At 39.8% G+C, this 20,245-nt stretch overlaps 2 protein-coding genes across 10 annotated transcripts in view; one reads left to right on the forward strand and one right to left on the reverse strand.

Moving 5' to 3' along the window:
* On the reverse strand, nt 1-11,023 carry LOC114875121. Its single transcript, XM_029185068.2, has 12 exons — nt 10,934-11,023; nt 10,021-10,062; nt 9,844-9,944; nt 9,158-9,245; nt 9,012-9,075; nt 8,709-8,929; nt 8,497-8,637; nt 8,262-8,423; nt 7,976-8,161; nt 7,825-7,890; nt 5,538-7,059; nt 1-3,216 (listed from the first exon to the last, which is right to left on the reverse strand). Exons 1-12 carry the CDS (start codon nt 10,994-10,996, stop codon nt 3,038-3,040), a joined length of 2,835 nt encoding a protein of 944 aa, XP_029040901.1. The 5' UTR covers nt 10,997-11,023; the 3' UTR covers nt 1-3,037.
* LOC114875128 (epsilon-sarcoglycan) overlaps nt 2,060-20,245 on the forward strand; it is a 26,491-nt gene continuing 8,305 nt past the window's right edge. The window contains exons 1-12 of one of the 9 annotated variants that reach the window (XM_046287226.1): nt 2,060-2,149; nt 3,159-3,279; nt 12,810-12,947; nt 13,496-13,635; nt 13,698-13,873; nt 14,148-14,249; nt 17,290-17,479; nt 17,558-17,805; nt 19,312-19,383; nt 19,654-19,797; nt 19,860-19,928; nt 20,002-20,168. In XM_046287226.1, coding sequence (XP_046143182.1) covers nt 12,824-12,947; nt 13,496-13,635; nt 13,698-13,873; nt 14,148-14,249; nt 17,290-17,479; nt 17,558-17,805; nt 19,312-19,383; nt 19,654-19,797; nt 19,860-19,928; nt 20,002-20,026 — 1,290 coding nt within the window. In that variant the 5' untranslated portion in view covers nt 2,060-2,149; nt 3,159-3,279; nt 12,810-12,823 and the 3' untranslated portion in view covers nt 20,027-20,168. The other 8 variants (XM_046287231.1, XM_029185083.2, XM_046287225.1 and 5 more) reach the window with 8 other exon arrangements.

Here is a 20,245-nt window from a genome sequence, read left to right on the forward strand (position 1 = left end):
GACATTGTAGAACGGTAACTTTATTCTGTATTCTCTATACTAATACATAAAATAAGTGCATCGCAATTTAGCATACATTGGTTTGAAAATTTAACAGAAACATTGTCCCAGTTTTCTCGGTCAACAAAGTTTGGTCGTATCTCAAGTGTTCCTACTTTAAAACGTTTATTTGTAACACACATTATACATGTACATATAACTTCATCGTTTAACATATTATATTCTTGCAAGGTACTGTCAGTACAAAATATAAGTACATTCATATTTATAAAAGTACAACGTTCACATTCCGTCGAAAAAAACGGAAGAAATAACGTTTATCTTAAAACATCGGAATAAGTAAGGATTTCGATAGCGCGCATTGCATTTCGATTTGATCGTACGCTTTGGTTTGTAAACTTGAATCACTAGCAAATTCAGCATCTTTTGTCTATTTTCTAATTCTATCGTTTTCGTTACTAACATTTTTTTTCCTTATTTCAGGAAGCAGGAATCATCGATATAAGTTTGAAAGCAATCGAACAACATTCTCGTGGAAAAGTTCTTCGAAAAATTTGCCCGCGCGGAAGATCCTAAAACCAGTCTGGTGAAAGCGTCAAAATTCTTATATCCTATGTACATACATCGAATTAAATAATTACATCACAGGTAAAGCGTATAATTCAAAATTCTAATATTTTCCAGGTACTGCATAGATTGAAGTGCACAGTATGTTAGTAGCTGAAGGTTCATCAATTTATGAAATACCCAGAAATTCAACGGAACGGATACATGGAAGAAGGAATCGCAGCGTACGTAGTTAATGCTTTGATCGAACTGATATCAGGTACTTTGGAAAATTTTCATTCATTGAATTATACGCTTTAACGTCGGCTATCTTACGGCTAACTCTCAAGGAATGGCTTATGATTATCATGGACATACACTTCGACAGGAGGCATTTGACATAGCAATCGCTAATAAAAGAATTTTTTCAGGAAAACGTGGCTCAAGAGAATCGAGTGTATGTCACATAACGAACAGCAAAACCTTTTGTAAGCACGAGAACTTGAAAAATATTGCCACCTTTCGGCGTCATTCTCAATCAGGATTCGTGCATACTTTTATTCGCTATCGTTAAAGATGCAACATTATAAGATGGAACGGATTCGAAAACAGTCATAGGTAAACATCTCGATTCCTTCGAGTTTACCAATTTTCCAGTTACAATAAATCTTCTTATAAAATAACTAATCGATCGCTGGTTGTACTGCAGGCAATGATTGAGAGTATAAGACTCGGAGAATCGGTGAATCCTTAAAACGAAGTAAAAAAGACGGTATAATTGAAATTTGAAAGGAAACGAACGAACGCAATCCATCGTAATTTATGGTATGGTATTTTACAACGTTCATGGACGCATTACTATAAGAACATCGAAAAATCTGAATGCACCAGTGGCGTAACCAGAGGCAGTGAGGGATCTAATATGTAATAAGGACTTTTAAGTAGCAGCAAGCTTTTGTAGAAGGCTTGCAACGAGTGTACGATTTATCACATGTACGTCGATAAAGGAATACAGATATGTTGCGTGCAATTACATACGATCTACGACGTCTAAATTCTTTTTTTTTTCTGTTTTATTTTCTCTAGGTATATGAACGATCTCGAGTACCTTCCAACGTGTTTTCATAAGCATCGAGTTCACTCGCTCTAGTGGTTACGCTAATGGAATGTACTCGCAAATTTAGTCCAATTGGATCGGATTAAGATACTATCGTGGATCGAGTGCTTCGAGTGAATTGCGTCAGAGATTGCCAACTTTTTTTCTTAGAGCGTCAAAAACAATACGCTTATATATCTAGAAAACAGAGCAGCGATAAAAAAAAGGAAGAATCGAGACAACAATATTTTGGTACGTACTAATAGGAAAACGTTTACACGTGTTTTCGAAGTTGCAACGATATTATTACGCACTCTTTTCTTATTTTAATACGTAATCGTTTCTTTGCAGTTTCGCATGTGATTCTTATTAATCTTTTGCTGTGAAATTCTATTAAAATCGAATCGCAAAAGGTTAAATCGAATCCGCTTTTTTGGCAGCAATCGTAGCGCAATTCTCTTCTACTTGGATGTCACGATTTCTAACAGTAAAGATCGACGAAGCGAGGTATGTACCACGGTAATATCACATCGAACGATCTTCCATTGAAAACGCTTCTCCCGTGTGGAATCTTTGCTCGTATGATCTTAAAAATCGTTGCAAGACCACAGGTCATTGCGGGAAAAACTGGTTCGAAAAAACGCATCACAGGAACATCGAGACATTGAAAAAATAACATACGATAATTGCTCGCGTGATTGTACCGACAGATACGTTTCGTTACATCACGTGACTACTAACGCGTTCACGTTTAAAACGGCATCAACCTGTTGCTCCTCCTACTGACAATGATATTTCGTTAATGCTTTCAAAAACATGAAATGTTTCACGATAAGACTTAAAACATCCCTTATTTCATATTTTAGGACGTATTTGAATCATTGAATCGCTAATGGTGTAACGAATTTCGCGTAAATATACCCGAATCAAGCGGGATCATTTTGCGGATGCGCGCGCAGGTTTCGTGGATGCGCGCGCAATATCATTCACCGCGCGCAGTCGACTTCGGTCCGCTGTAGGGGAAGGATGTGTTATCGTTCGTCGCGCAAACTAACCTCGTTATCACAAGTGTTTACGTTCGTTCGCATAAATTCATCAAACCGTTTTATAATACGCAACACGAACACGTGTAGACATATTCAGAGATCAGTTTACCAATAATTATTGTGATTATTCGGCCAATTGTAATTGATAGGTTAGAATCGACGATCGATCATTCGATTACCGGTATACTTCGAAATCGACGCGGCGAGATCTGCGCGGACAACGATCATTGGTCGATGCGTCGCGAAACCGTTAAACTACCCATAATGCATTGCAACATGGAAGCTCGTGAAGTGCTGTTCGACGCGGTTTTATCCGCGATTGATGTTCGTTTAAACGGTCGATCCGATATCAAACAGTTGTTTCGCGAAAAACCTTAACCGAAGAATCCGCGTGTTTAATGTGTATATATCTTGTGATCGTCGTTGCGCTGTCATAATTGTTGTTGCTGTGGTTGTTGTTGTTGTTGAAGATCTCACGGCTGGTTAAACTGGACATCGTACCCGATTCGGACTCCTGATTCATCGTGTCTGCAGTCAGGAATCAATCATTGACTACCCATTATGGAATCGTATATAGCAGAGCAGATTAAGGCCTGTATTATTTTCTTTTATTGCATGCCTATCAGTTTATGCAAATACCGTAATGTATTACGGAATATCTACGCTTAGAAATATAAGAAAATTACAGTCATCAATGTGAAATTTATCCACTGTAGAATGAACTAGTTCTAGATTAAGAATTACAGAATATTTTTCCCCATTTATTTAAATCTGCTCTACTGTAAAACAATGTACGTTAAAAAATGCGAAACTGAGAATGCACTGTCGTGCAACGTGCAGATAACGATACATATACAATTAAACACTGAGTTTACAAAATAAACGTACATGTACAAAAATAAAAAAAGATTAGTAGTCGGGCGGGAAAACAATTGTGCTACGCTAATAAGGATATAAATAAAAGAAAAAGCAATGTTCGGTTGTATTAAAAATAAATTTATATTTACAAACGGCAAAAAAAATAATAACTAAATAATTGTCTTACGATTCGTAAGCATAATAGGATCAGAATCGAATGCACGATAAATCGATTGCTCGAATCTCCGTGATTATTACATTCAGATTCGAAGATCTGAAGTTTGCCTAATAAAGTAAAAGTTACAAGCTATACTTTGCTAACAATAAGTACCTACGAACGCAACGTTTCGAACTTGGGGAAGGAAACAGGTAACTTAACCTTACTTTTAACTGTTTCTCGTATTGCGTGTAACTTTTTTGGCAAGATTCGAACGTATACGTTCATTCATACGCGAACTAGTCTATGTTAAACGATATTTTGACTAAGATTTACGTCCACGTTCCGAGAAGATACGATTTACCGCCTACTGAAATTTTGTCGAGACGCTACAAATGAATATCTTCTTTATTGTCCACGATCTAGCGTGTTAATCGAATAAGTAGGGAAAGCTTTCGTTCGAGCATCGACGATCGAACATCGAAATGTAAAGCGATATAGAACATAGCATTAATTCCTTAGGTAACTATAATTCGCTAATATAAGTTAATATCTTTCTTTTTATCGCTAAAATGAAACTAACTTTGGCAGTCGGGGTCCAAACGCGTCGGACTACTTGCGCGCGTTTAATGCGCGCATGCGCACAACATTGCACGCGCGGATTTTTTAACATACTACGATAGGACAGTACAATTTGGCAAGGATACGATGCATACACTTTCGATACCAATTAGACGTTACGAATGAACATTTTTTGGACGAAATTGAAGTTACAACATAGCTGATTTATATCTATTCTAATCGTAAATATATTGCTAACTACTTAACGAATTAATGAGCGAGTAGGATCGAGCATTTGTGAATAAGCGAAAGTATGAAGGTGTTAGTAAGAGAAATGAGAGAGTTTCGAAAAGCTCAATTTCGTTCAAAAAATTTATCCACCTCGTAACTCCTGCTGGTAAAATGCAAAAATGGATGGAATTCTCGCGATAAATGAGAATAAAAAAAAGAACGCGAGGAAATCGTATAAAATCGAATCGTTCGATCCGTCATTTGAAATTAAGATTTGATTGGAATCTGTATAATGAGATAATTAAAAACAACTACGAGGTAACAATTTACTCGAGCAGACGCGACTCGATTCTTAACGATTAAAAAATCGCGAAAGGTGTCGGGATAAAATAAAAATAGAACGCGATCCACCGTAATTTTCCGCGACTCGATTATGTACAGTGTGGTAACGCTATTTTTTAATACATCGTAGGTATTGTTCGTTAACTAAACGATGACAGTCATCCGGTTGCTTCGAATTCATCAACTCAACGCAATGTAACACGTCGCTATATAACAACGATATATACTGCTTATTCAACTGCGCATCTAGAATATGAAAATATACATAATTTACCGTTCACAACATCCATGTTAAACAAAACGAAATTCACGCGACACGAGAATATTAGGATGTATCGTGCACATGCGGGAAACAATTGGAAAGTCTCATAACATGCGATACGACGTAGAATTAATTAGGGTACTACTCGGCTGAGCATAAGCGGGATCGTAAGGGATTTTAAGTGACTATAGAAGTACCGCTTTCTCCTAACGATTCATTAGTTTGATGCATACGAGATGACGGATTTTCGGGGTTTAATAAAAGTAAAGCACCACTAGATTTGTTTTTTCTAACAATTTTCCTCGAACATTTCGTGTGCATCAACCTAATTCGAACGTGACACGCGCGTATGACTATGGAAAATAAATAAGGAACATCAATGCATTAAGATCTACGCGTCCTTTCACGACACTATGCAACAACATTTTTGGCATCTGCTTTTCTTCTCTGCGATATTATGCTTACACCTTTCCGACACTTGATACGCTTTCAATTTCAATTTCACGTTTCCTGTACTATCACCGATATCCTGGCTTTGTATAGAATTACTTCTCGTTATCTGTTGCGTGATTACCGTTTCGTTTTTATTGTCACATCTTAAAATTTCAACTTCGTTCGTTCTAAGCCCTCCCTCCACGTTCTGCTCTGTTTTCACACCTTTCGTATCTCTTTCCGAAAGCTTATCCGTTTCGTTATCACCGAAATGAACTTCGATCTGTTCCGTTCGCGCGTATTTTAATACTTGAGAAGTCTGATCGTTCGCAGGATCTTCCGTAATTACTTTTCTATCTTTAATACTAGATTCATCGTCGTTCTGTACGAGGGCGCACAGATTTCTACTGTTATTCTCTTCCATACTCTGCAATGTATCTATGATTTCGTTGAAACGCTGTTCCTTCGCTTCGAGCATCTTATCTTCGTCTATTTTACTCCCCACTCGATAAACATTTGTACCAACCATCATCGGATAAGCATTCTTATCTTGACTCGTTAGAAGTTCACTTATGTCACGTAGATATACGTTCTCGTCGATCGCGATCTTTGCGTTCGAACTCAGTCTGTTGCTCCTGTCGTGAATTTTCTTCTCGCACGTTTCGTCCGACTTTTCCGAGCTGAAAGCTTCTCCGCTTAAACTCTTCGTTTGACCGTCCGAGTATACGCTCAATTTATTTTCCGAGTAATTGCTGTACTTATCCTCGTGTAAGTACACAGAACTCTCGTTCGATTCGAAATTACTTGCGTTTATGATCGATATCCTGGGTATGATCAAGTCGGACGATAAACCTTCGACACCGTTCGGCGACGACGAACCACCTAGGGATGCACGATTAACGAACTCCCCGAAGGAATGGTATCCTTGTTGTCCTTTACCTTGAACCCATGCCTCGGTCAACAGATGAGACCTTTGCCAGGACACGTCGCTGTTACATCTGTTCGTTCTGACCGTCCATTGTTCTTCGGTGTTCGGCCAAGAGTGCAAACAACGATCGCTAGGACTTCGTTTGATGTCCGTCGCTTCTTGGTCGATCGTATCCATCTCTTGCTTCTTATTTCGCACGATCAGCTCTAATTTTGATTTCAACAGAGCGGGCGACACAGCTCGGTCGAGACGTCTCGTCGAATTCGACGGATTCACCGATTGTAACGTGGACAAATTGTTGATATTCTCTATGTCTACGTCCGGAAGATCAACCGAGGCTGTCATAATAGCATTCGGACTAGGACTGTCCATGCTATCCGGGGTGTAAGGATCATGCTTGATAGGTGCTGCGTGCAACAGATTAGTCGAACGGTCCATGTAATTGAGCCGTCCGCTAACGCAACTACTGTAATCAGGCAACATGGACAACAATTCCACGTAATTGTCTGGCACTCGAAAGCAGAACTCAGGCGCACTCGGCAAGCGGCAGCAATTTATCATACCTTCGTCCAAGGTGAGACTAGCCCTCAAGTAGACTGGCTGCAAACGGGAAAAAATGGACGATCCTTATGTATTATCGTGCATCTCTATGAAGAAATAGAGGGACATTCCTCATATGGTAAGGCTCTATAAAAAGTCTAACTAACATTAACGTGATTCAGGACGATGATACGGTGACGATTGTACATTTGGTACGGTTAATGTAAGGCTAATATGGTACTGAACGTTTGTATATAGTATTCAGATACGATTATCATGAAAGTTCTTATTTTTCCTTTTTATGGGTTTTCAATTGTAATTTCATATCGGTTATTCTTAGCATAAAATTGATGAATTTTTTACGAAAAATGCATCAAAGAAGCGACAAAGTGCACACCTGCGGTGATAAAATAAAATATATTTAATCACTTTCGATGATAATGATAGCAGAAAGCTAATTGGAATCATGGTATCGAAAATCAGTAAAAAGGTGAATTTGGAATTAATACTACATTGAACCAGCTACATCAAACAAGCCTTTATGTATAATAGTTAGAAAGAAGATAATGGAATACTAAGAGAAATATAGGATAGATGGGAAAACCAAGATAAGAACAGGCAGACAGTTCATAGATAGGTACCTTAGTGCTTAGAGAGTCATTCGAAACTCCAGAAAAACAGGCTGCACCATAATAATTAGAAAAATGAATCATCAGAATAAGAACTAAGAAGAGTGTAAATATATGTACCCAGCATAATAAGTAAAACGAGTCAGTACCTCTTTGTTCTGTTAGAACAAAAATAAAAAAAATTAAATTGTCTCACCTTGTGATCACCCATACAAGTTGTTGGTCCTATTATTCCGTACTCTACAGTGTCTGGTGATGATATCTGAAAGAGAGAAAGAAACGATTTACGTACAAAGACTTGTTCCAGAAAATGTTGTTGAAAATAACACTTTAATAATGATACATACATCTTCGACTAGTAGTTTAGCTGTAGTACTCAGTAGAACACGATCGCACCAAGCTGGTACTCTGGTTTGCATGTAATTCGAACCTTCATTGATATCCTCCTCGAAGGGATAACTGGGCACAAATTTAATTGGAAATTCATATAATCTTCCGTCAAAGTCTTCCAGCTCTCTGTCATATTCACGTAGCTATATAAATATCGGTAATTTCATTATGGTCTTCCTAATTGTTAATGCAGTATTGTAAGTAACATTGTACAGTTTGATATTTAAACGATCAACTACCTACCCATTCTCCACTGTTTTGCATAAAAACATTTTGATGCTCGTGATGAGAGAATTCTTTCTTTCCTAACGTTAATATGAGATCATCTTCTTTATTGTGAAATTGCAATTTCGAGATGCTTCCTTTGTTTGATAACTTTCTTTCTTGAGTATCTTCTGTAAGTTTCTATTAAAAAGAGAAATTCTTTTGTTTAATTTCTTTGTATCTATACAAGAATAGTATAGTTTCTTATACGTACTTTAATTACGCTAGCTGTGTCTGTTCTAAAGTTAAAGTCTCCAAATAAAAAGTATGGTACATTTGGATATTTATCATTATGAAACCTATCTAACGTATGCTCGAGCGCTCTTCTACGCGTTTTACTGTATACAGATGGAAACTGAAAATAAACAATCGGGATAAATTAAGCGACAACGAGCCGCTTATCGTTGAACGGTTACGTTTACTTACTGTTTCCATAGCAATGAAATTACTGGCATCATGAAATAAGTGTATATTTATGAGATCAAAAACAGTTCCGCTAATACTCCATCGTGTTCTTAGAAATCCTTTTCTAGACCATTTACATTCTGGAAAAAATTCTTGAGGAAACTTTGCTTTTTCTTTGGTTGTAACTGCCTCGATATTACCAGAATGAACCTCTTTTCCATTTACTGGTATAAAAGTACATTCTGAAATCATAGCAATATAATTACATTCAGTTATATAAATTTACACATAGATTGTTAATTATAAAATATATGTACACTATACCTTTAAAGTCCCATAGTAAAACCTCTTTCAAAGATTCATGCACAAAGTAAAAATTTCCAAGTGCCTGAAAAAAAGAGATATCCTTCTGTATTTGTGTTGGCAATCAATATATAGATAAAATATGCGTATAATTTTTATATACGTACTGTAAAATGTTCAGCAGATGAATAGTCTTCATCTAAGAATACTCTAATTTTGTCAAACAGCCTTAATTCCTCTGATGACATTAGTAACCTGTAGGAAATATTATTAGATGCAATTAAGCCTTATAAGGATAAAGATCCTGAACTTTTCATAGCTCAAAGATAGACTATATTTTCAAACACTTTTTTTTACAGTGTTCCCCCATGAACATCATTCAATAAACTAATCTTTTGAAGTGGCTCGCTCAACTGTAGAGCCACGCGTGATCATCTATTTTTATCCCTTTCTGCCACTTATGCGTTAAATCATATTCAATATGCGGTCAGAGAAACCTATTTGTCTTAGTATAGTTTTAAAAAGGTTCATGCTTAACTGCTACTATGTATTGTTCCATAAAAATATCATTTGTGAAACTAGTAATTGATTTCAGATTAATTCCATTCAACGAGTATAGAAATAAGGTTTACATAAATATGTCTACTAAAGATCTGTGCTCATCATTCTATTAATTCAGTTAGATTCCTTTACTAGAGGAAACCTTTCATAAGAAGCTTTGCTCTAACAAGATTTACCTAGGAATCTTGTTCACCTTTAGTCCAATATAGCTACTATGTACAGAGCGTGCAATCCACAAAACTTACATAGATAAAAGGAAGAATATTTGAAAATAAATACAATGCTGAATTACCTAACAAAGTCTTCCACGTGTCTCATACTTTGCTCATAATTTTTTCCACCTACTTCTTGGCAGTGTAGTGCAATAAACTTTGGATCCAACCTCAGTATAGTCTGTAAAGAATTCTCGGTGAGTGTAAATACTCGCTGTATTTACGCAGTGACAATGCATCTTATCGGTGATACTTACAGATAAAAATTCTTCCGTCCAAATTTTCAACATCACACTAGGCTGTAAAAAGGAGACGATTTTATAATTTTCATCGATATTTTAGCTCGCGTAAACGAATAGTCTATTTATCGTTCGTCGATAAAGTACCGCGAAAGAATTAACCCTCGGTAAATTACCATGTGTAATGTATCAAATATCCGTTTTTTCTTAGTATTTTACGATCTCCTTTGTTTTCCTCAATTTCTACGTAAAACTAGGCCGTAAAAAGGAGACGATTTTATAATTTTCATCGATATTTTAGCTCGCGTAAACGAATAGTCTGTTTATCGTTCGTCGATAAAGTACCGCGAAAGAAGTAATTCTCGGTAAATTACCGTGTGTAATATATTTGAAGATCCGTTTTCCTTAGTTTTGCTCAATTTCTAAAAGGATTACCATTAACTTCGTATTAATTGATTTAATAAGGGAGACGTAATTCTGTTCCCTATCTAAATCGACGCGATCCGATAAGGAACTAGCAATTATGGAAAATCCTCGATAGACGTAACGCACGATTTCTGGTTCGCGCGTTAACATTACAACTGCATTGCATTTAGTATTTACGCGTAAGTTCGAGCGACGCATTGGACCCTCGACGACGAGGAAAACGAGGGGAAAAAAGTTGAATGAAGAAGGAAGAATTAAAGAAGAGAGGCAGAGGATGTTACAAGTTGACATTATTACAACATTGCACGTACGAAAGACGCGCCAAACAAGAGACAGCGAAGCGAAACGAAAGAGGAAGAAGGAAGGAAATAAGTAGGTCGTGTCGCGTCGCGTACGAAGGTAAAAATCGTCGTCGAGTCTCGATCGGTCCTTCAGGGTCGTGGTCGATAATCTATAGAGAGGAGAAAGAGATAAACGTACAGGTAAAAATTTCTCTGTTACGTACCTCCTCGAAAATACTGCCAACGTTTGCGGTAACCAGCAACACCGGAACGCTGTTACCCGCCATTTCTTCAATGTGTCAGTGAAGGGAAAGTTTTGAAAGAGGCTGGTCGAGTCACTCGGGGCGAAAGAACGAACGGGTCGTCCGTTAACAGGAATACAGGTATCGGTCCCACGACGACGTAGAAGAGGTAGAGGGTCGGGTGCAGATTGACTGTCACCAGTAATCGAGTCGATCACACTGGTAGTGCGTCGAGTGCCGCGAGACCGAGCTTTTCCCGTGGACGAGCACTGGTAACCAGATTCGTGGAGGTAGTCACCCCCGGCCAGGAAACGTCCGCGTGTCCGGAACAATCAACCCCTGTGCCGAGGAGTGGCCGCGGTTTTGCGCCGTCCACCGGTCGCATCAAACCTCGCACTGCAAATACACATTATTAATCGAATAACGCGAGCCTCGTTCGCGCACCAGAGAGAAAAGTTGTGTGTGCGGTAAATATATCCCTCTATCGGCCAGACCGAAACCACGCCTACTGCAGACGTCAATAGGCAGTGCCGTGCACGTAGGAAACGTAAATGGTCGAGAGAGGAGACGCCGGGCCCCGCGACGTTCCTCGGCCGCCTCCACTCGCGCTCGCGTGATTCCTCTCGGCTTTATCCCTTCATCCTCGTTTCTGGATAAAATTATGACTCTACCTTTGGAAAAACCAACAATCTATCGAAACATCGTATTTTTAAGTATTTTCGTTTCCCTCGCCGAAAGCTCGGCTATTTTGATTTTCGCTCGCGACCAATGGAAAGCTTTCGAGAGTTCACGAATCTGAACTCTGCGAACCTAGTCGAGTTTGCATTTCAATTCATCGTATTCTTCGACGTATGTTCGGTGTGTTTTCTTCCTGGAAACTTGTAAGCGGTTATCAGGAACCGCTGAAAGCGTCGCGATAACGAACGGAACGGAAGTTTAGTTCAGATAAAAGGGTATGCTGCGCGCGCACGGTGCCGCTCGCGTCGATGAAAATCTGTGATCGCGTAACAGCGAAAGAAATTAGAGCTACGCATCGCGCGCGCTTTCTTTCGAAATGGACGGACCTTCGTCCGTGTCCAGCGGACGAATAACGGACCGCCCTTGAGATTTTATCGCGCCCAGAAGATAAGATTCTCGAGAAAACTGAAACAGCGTACGCTCCTGGGAACGGTTGTCGGAAGCGATGTTCCAGCTGCGCATGAGAAGGGCGAAACGCACGCGCTCTCTTATGCTCCGTTTACTCTTACACCTTATTTTTCTCTCCTTTGTTTGATTTTTTTCCGTTTTTTTGGCAAGCTCGAATGTACAGTTGGGCGATAGGTGGGCGGTAGAGACGAGCCGCGATAGTGGGCGAAACGCGCGCGTTCAACGCCACCGCACGCGTTTCGTTAATTAGTAAAACAGGTATCGCATCAATTATCTCGCCGTCTCCCACGCTCGATTCGCGTGTGCCGAACCCGTGGAAAGGTTTTCGTCCAGGCGTTGCACTTGCGTCGCTCCAACCTGTCCAGAGTGCGTTTTCACCGCTAAAAGTATCGTTGCCTCGGCCAGTTTACGTTTCGTAAGCCGATACACCGCGAGTGTGCTGCGTCTGGCGATTCCTCGAGTATACAGAGCATCGTGTCGACAGAACCGGGTTCTATTTTCATCGCGAGCTTTCCCTCGTGTTCCCTCGACCGATTACCGGCGACAATTTCGAAAAAATCAACGCTGCTCTCTTTTTTTTCACCTGGAGAGATCGATGAAACGAGCTCGATTGATCTTTTAACACTTTCCATTTGTACGTCGATGACGTATATACCCGTCATAGGTAGAGCGAAAGGGTTAATAACACCTGGGGTTTGTTGATACTTTTCAGGTACGACAAAGAGCATGCTCTCGGGCGTAATAACATTGTCGTTGGCGGTGGCGGCCTTCGCGAGCGCCGAGAGCATCTTAATGACCGAGGTGTTCGTCATTCCAATCAGGCCGGAGACTTTCGACTGGAGGGAAGACGGTAAGGAGGAAGTGTACACGCGGTTCTAATTGTTGGTATACCGATCGATGACCGATTTGCATCGCCTTTGTATTACTAATTAGCATAGAGGAAATAACGTAGTAACGAAGAAACGCGTAATCGAAAATCCCATGGTTAATGATTCTTGTATCGGAATCGATTCGTATTCTAGAATATCTTGTTCTTGTTTCGAACAGTTAGCAAAGTAATTGACAATTCTACGATGATCGAAGTATCCATCTTCCATATCTCTGGTCGCCCGGTTAACTCGGTTCACCGGTTGAAATTTAAAGCGTGTCTCCGCGCGTCATTCGCGCCGCGTTTCGAATAACAATTAACGAACAGAGTCGAGCAACGAATGTTTCGCGTCGACCTCACAGCTGATTGACGTTCTCGCGTGTATCGGTCCTCTCCGACGCTGGACGTCATCGGAGGACTCTTTACGATTTCTCGTTAACCTCGAGTGATCGCCAAATATCTTCGAAATCCTTCGAAATCATCCGGGACTCTTCTCTAATACCATATTCGGAATCTCTCTCTTTGTTCAGGACGATACGATCAGTTTTCCTATCAGCCCTCGTTACTGAACGCGCCCGATCTTCCCTCGTGGATTCATTACACGTACAGCAAGCGAGATCACCATGGATTTCTGTACGGCGTCGCGCCAAGGAATCAGAAATACTTCCAGGTAAATTGTCGCGAACACCTGCTTTCCTGGCCCTACGTTAACGTATCGACTCGATGTTTCAGCTGGAGATCGTAGGCCTGAACAAACACACCTACGAAACCAGGTACAAGGTCCTGGAGATGAACGTGCTCGAGAAGGAGAACCTGACCAAGTACGAGGTCCATCTGAAGATCGATAATCTGAACGTGGAGGACATGTTCAACCGCAATAGAACCGAGCAACTTCTCGATATATTTAGGTACGTCGATGGGACTCAAGGAAAAATGTATATCCTTGAAATATTCGATACGCAACGATGCGTTAAACGATGGAAAATAAGAAAGGGTGACGAAGACTTTGAAACTGCTCGTGATACGAACCGCTAATACGTTGATGATTGAGTCCTTAATTAATCTTGTGTTCGCTGGTGACGGTCAACGCGTTAAATAAATCAACTCTAGCGCGCCTCTTAATTGGACACAAACGAAACGGTTAAATGTTTCTACGTCTTCTTTTTTTTCTCTCTATTACAGAAAGAAATTATGGAAAGACGCGACGGATTTATACGCAACGTTCCTAGCATCAGCAGTCGAGCTGGGTGCTCGTCTGCCGTTGAAACCGAGCGAAGGCGAAGGGTGAGTTCTGCGATTTCTATAAAATAGAAGAAGCTGTGAGATCGTACGAGGCAAGATGCGAGCAAGAAATTCGGTTGAACGGAAGAGAAAAAATGTTGTAGAGGTTCCGTTAACGTATCGCCGATTATGTTAATCGAGCGGACTCAATGAGATTCAGCGTGCTCGCTTCGATATCGCTGACGTATTAATCGTCTGATCAACGGAAAACAACGTTGTGACGCGCGTCCCACGCTTTTTCGAAATCGATAATCGCCGCTTTCTATGCGCAACGTTAAACGGCAGCATCATCCCGTGGATAAATCTTTGTTATTCCGCTGGAGAACGTTCTCTCTTCTAGCAGAGCAAAGTTGCTGAGAATAGAAGGCGTTGTAAAATTGTACGTGATTAAAAATGATTAGGATTTTTTAATTGTTTATACCTCAATGTAATTCGAGAGGAGCCGGCGCACAGCAGGGGGTAGATTTACATAATAGATCCGTGTATAATAAATCCAACTCACCGAAGCTGCAATACGAAGAAATCGAATGTATCCTCTGCAAACAGAACCCAATAACGATTCCCTTGAACACGTTATGCGTCACTATAAATCGGCTGGCACGATTTTCGCGTCAAATCGGAGTCATTTCATGCACTATCGCTCGTTCACGGTTCACGGATGAGTAACGGTGTCATTACTCAAGTCGAGGCAGGCGTAAAACAAACATTTATTTCTTGCCAAATGATTCGTTCGTTCGGTATCGTCCCATACTCGTCACGATTGTCGTTTCACCGTCATTCTAAACTTTTTTCCCTTCATCTTCATTACGAGAACATCCGTCTACGAGTGTCGTAACGTTTCCAAATTGCTGGTAGAACAATGAATTTTCATGTAACGCATTACGAAACACTGTAACCGTTCGAGAAATCCTTTTCCTCCTGAGCAGGTGGTAGTGAAAAGGATACCGATCCTTTTCGCTCTAACTAAGAATACTCGTCTTTGTTTCACTCAAAAGTAGAAGGCGAGAAAACGGCGTAGATTAGTCGCGCGAGCTTAATGTTGTTGTATAAGCTGTATGTACATACACACGCATAAATGGTCCGGTTAACGTAAGTGCGACATTGTCAGCGCACTCGTACGCGTTGTAAACGACTGAACGACTTCCGGCTTGGCCTCTGCTGTTGCTCGTTCCTCCGGTCTATGTATGTATCTCGTGCCATGCCGGTCTGCTCTCAACATTTAAACGTCACCCGCTTTTACACATCACTCTGCGCTTTGGTGAAAGTTTTTCGCTTCGTATCGTTCTATGAAGATTTATGTTAATTAGAATGGATCTTCCTCTTTTATCAAACGCTTTCGTAAAACCTGCCTTAGCTCTCGCACAGGAATCAAGATCTACAGTGGGTGATCATATTATTATGAACAGTTCGAAATTACCATTTATCTGAAGTTTGATCGGGAATGGAATTGAAGATACACTTAAAATGGTATCTCTTTTTATTGCAAAACTTACTGTTATATTTTTATTATTATTATATTGCTATATTTTACAAATTTTATAATTTAAAACACATGTAATGTTAATATTTGGTCACGTCACCCTTGGCATCTATAATTGCGTGAATACATCTCGGCATGCTTTCCATATTTATTCGGCAATTTTCTAGCATTTCTGGGTCATGATTCCATACGAATGTAATTTTGTCAATCATTGCGACGCTTTAATAATTCCCATAGATTTTCTATTGGGTTTATATCTGGTGAGTTTTCAGGCCACGGTAAAACTTGAATCTTTTTTACGGTTTTCGCTGGAAAGGGTATATTTCACTTTTATGGAATACATAATACCATCTGTTCATAATAATTTGATCACCCACTGTATATGATACAAGGAAAAAACATCAAAATTTTACATGTACGATCGTAGAATTTTCGAGGAAACGAAGCAGGATGATGACTCGAGAGGATAGTTATCCAAGTGCTAACAGTCTTCGAGACTTCTCTAGTTCAATGTATCTTCGCCTTGTTGACGCGTCATTGATTCCACGTTATTGAGGAATGAATCGATAGATTATAATTGTCTTACTCTCTAATTACCGAGAAACACACTCCGACTTTGGATTCAGGTGTCTCATCGGGAGTGCACGATCGCACGTTCACCGTTTCCTTAGGAAGATAGATCGTTCGAGTAGCTGGAAAAATGATTGGGAAGACGATCATCCCTTTGAACTAACGGTCGATCGAAGTAGCATCCGTGACGAAGACGTTGACGATTAACCGAAGAAACGTGTCTGCTGCTAATTACCGTGAAAAACGTAGTAGGATGCTTCGAGACTTTGGCCGATCTCGGTCAATGGAAATCACGTATACTACGCACGGGACTCTCCCCAACTTTCGAGCAAGATAACGGGAAATAATGCACGAGTAGGAAAACGATGACGTAGTTTCTGAAGCTCGGGTAGGACGTGTCGTGATTCACGTACGCGCTGATCGAAGCAACGCGTGGCTGCGGAGAAAGAAAACGCATTGCGGCTTTAAATTCGAGTTCACCTTCTGCGCGCAACTGCGATCACTTCCTGCTGAACGATTGATAGTGGCTTTCCTCTTCGTTTCTTATCGAGAACCGCTAGATATCTCGGTACTACGCTTGTTTTTTCGAGCGAACCTCCGCTATTAAACGACTGATGGGGATTTTTTTCTGACTTTTTAACTAGATTATCAATTTTGACCATTCTTTGCAAGCCGATCACAGTAGTCACTGTGATTGTTTATATAGAATAAAATCAAAGATCGGTGGTGTTCTTGAGGAATGGTCACAGAAACCGATACCCATGTTAAGTCTACGAGCTTTGAATTCGTGTTCCGTAAATTAAAACTCGGGTTTTCTATTTTTAATTGCTATATTCTGTCCCAACTCTGTTAAAGCTCCAGTATGTCAGCCACGAAGCGAATGACGACCTAGTTATTATTCACGATATCTCGCAGCTAAAGTATTTTCGAGCGTCTAGACTACTCGAACAGCTAACGTACTCTATATTGTATTTTTCTTTTTTTTCGGTGCAGGGTCGTTATAAGGCTAGGCAGTTCGATGCCATTTTCACAAGAATTGAACGAACTACAGGAAGAGGTGAAACCTCTATGGAAATTGCCATTCTGTCCACGGGACTTTAAACGCACCAGTGTGGAGAGACTGTTCAGGGAAGCTGGATTTTCCTTGGACTGGTGTTCCTTCAGATTAGTAATTAGGAAGGAAGTAAGTCTTTAACGATTCTCTGGATGTTCAACTTGACAAGTGTTCATTGTCGCAAGGTTTCCCGGTTGTTTTTCGCAGGTCGAGCAAGAGCAACAAAGCTTGCAGCATGAGAGCGCAAGACGTGGACAGAGTATGAACGTGGTAGGTTTATCAGCCTCTGGAATTTCGGAGCACACGGAGTGGCGTTGGGCCAGGTCGACGAAGGCTAGCGTTCCCACGAGAAGCTACTTCAACGAAATCGTCACCACGATCTTTGTGCCCACTATACTTCTTCTCGTGTTGGCTGCTTTGCTCAGCACTGTGTTGTGCCTCAATCACGAGAAAATGTAAGTGGTACCAGGGCTTTGGATTCATTCTTTTCTTTCTTTTTTAGCATTCATTGTTTTTGGAGAGCGATTTTTCCACTGCTTCTCGAGACGAGTCGCACGATGATCCAGTGGTACACGCAGTGTACGGTGCTGCTTCAGGATCAGAAACGGTGGATTAGAGAAAGGTTGTAGCGGAATATTTGTCATTCTACACGAACCACGTGCTCGAGAAACGAATTCCAACGCTGTATAGCTGTGCAAGCAAACCGAGGCCAAGTGGTAGGGGCGCTAAGAGTAGATAGAGGGGGCTACTACTACGAGTTGCTTTCATTCATAAAACGGCTACGATATCTGGTCAAGCGGCGAGGCAGCGTACGGTACGATCGAAAATACGATTACGAGGGAATCGTATATATTCTCGATAAGAGTACGTTCGATACGTGCTCGGTTGATTCTTAACTAGTACGTTCTAGACACTCGAGTCGAGTGAATAGAATTTCCTAGTCCGATAGAAGTCGTTGGGAGAAAAAGAAGTCTTAGCGAAGAATAGTTTTGCACGAATATCTCGAAAACTAAAGCTTTCCGTTAATTATGCATACTGAAAAAGATGTTCAGAATCATGCCCCCGACAATATATTAAAGGATCATTGAAATCATTCTATGTTGAGATTAGAAACTTCCCGTTTTTTTGCAATAAAAACCGTTCGGAATGAAAAAATGCAAAATGCTTTTTAACGGGACCAATCGGAAGATATACATCGGCGAACAAAGCCAGAAAAAAAATATACTGATCGAATTGAGTATCCTCCTCCTTTTCGAAGTCGGATAATAATTTGATTATTTCAAATATTATAGAAATAAGTCTCTTCCAACGAGTATGCATAGGATACGCGTCGAGTAATAATTAAAGAGTCACTTAACGAACTAATCGAAGTTTCTTTTCAACTAATTGTTAAATCGTTCCCAACATATGTAAGCGTAAATACTTTACCGTGTTATATGCAATTTGGCCATTAGATTCGTTATCACTTTAAGTGTCACTTGCCATTAAGCGTTATCGTTGAGGAACGTAAAAAGTTTACTGCAAATACTTAAGGAAGAAGATATTTATAGTCTGACGAACCGTTGAAATTGATGATTTTAAAAACCGATTCGTCACGAGTTTTTATAAAAAAGAAAAAGCAATCTTTTTTAGTGATAGAATACGCGGATGTTTGTACGATTGGTATGATAAATACAATCTACGTAAGCGAGCGTAACGAAGTTTATAAACAGAAATAAATAAGCGATTTTTCCTTGGTACGAGCATACACGTGCATGTCAGTCGGTGGTATAAATAGAAAGAGGTTCAGTACTTCGCGGTGCCGATTAATGTACACTTCACTTATCGTTGAGGTATACCAATAGCGCGTATGCAACCAGTATCCTCGTCTATATTGCTAATAAAATTCTCTAATTGTCATTATTAAACGGTACTTGAATCGTACACAAGGAAGCGATATGATTCATGTTTTTTCTTCGTAGGAACGATCCCGAATCCGAAGAGTATTTCAACGAATTGTTTAACGTTTTTCTCGCCAGAAACCAAGTAGCCAGGTATTACGCGATACAAAGAAACTTTTCTTTACGCTAATTATTTTGATCATCCTTTACTAATTCGCACGAGAAACTTACAATAATTTATTAATTTTTATGCCAACGAGTTTAACTAGTTTCCTATTTTACATACAGGATATTGGTACTTTAGAACATGATGAACCAACTGTATGAACATCGAATCACAATGGAATAGAGAGTTTTTATAATGGTTTAAAAACAATTAATTTATCAAGTTCTAATTTTAAAATTGAACGACCTTGTTCACAGGGAAAAGAGAGAGATCTCGTCAGGGGAAGGAGTTACCAACAACAACATACAAATGGTACAGTATGCTACCATCGAAAGGGGTACTTTGAAGTCACTCTCTGCTCAGCCTTCCAGTCCCAATGATTCTCTATTACGAAGTCCTAGGTACTTTTCAACGTTTATCTAATTTGTATAATAACGTATCTAAGGTGTCTTTGATATTCTAGGATATCCAACGAACGTTGTAATCCATATATTCGACCAAATCCACCGCCATACACAGGACCACCTAATCTGTAGGTTCCATGATACGTTTTACCTTTGTGTCTCATAATTACATTTTAGTAAAAGAAAATTCTTTTTTTTTAGCATTGGCATTCGAGCTGATTTCTGACTACACGAGGAGCCAGCAAAAACGTGGTTTTGCTGAGCGAATAAGCTTTAATATTACAAGCTTTACCGGATAAATCGCAAAATCATCGAAACTGGCTCCATTATTTGAAAAACAGTTGCCGACAGTAGATAAGTATTTAGTGGTTGGTAGAAATGAACTATCTCTAATCTTATGTAAATTGCATAAAGAGAGCTAATTTTCAATCTCGCAAATAGATCT

The sequence above is a fragment of the Osmia bicornis genome, chromosome 9 (assembly GCF_907164935.1).
Source record: "Osmia bicornis bicornis chromosome 9, iOsmBic2.1, whole genome shotgun sequence".
Classification (NCBI taxonomy): Eukaryota; Metazoa; Arthropoda; class Insecta; order Hymenoptera; family Megachilidae; genus Osmia; species Osmia bicornis.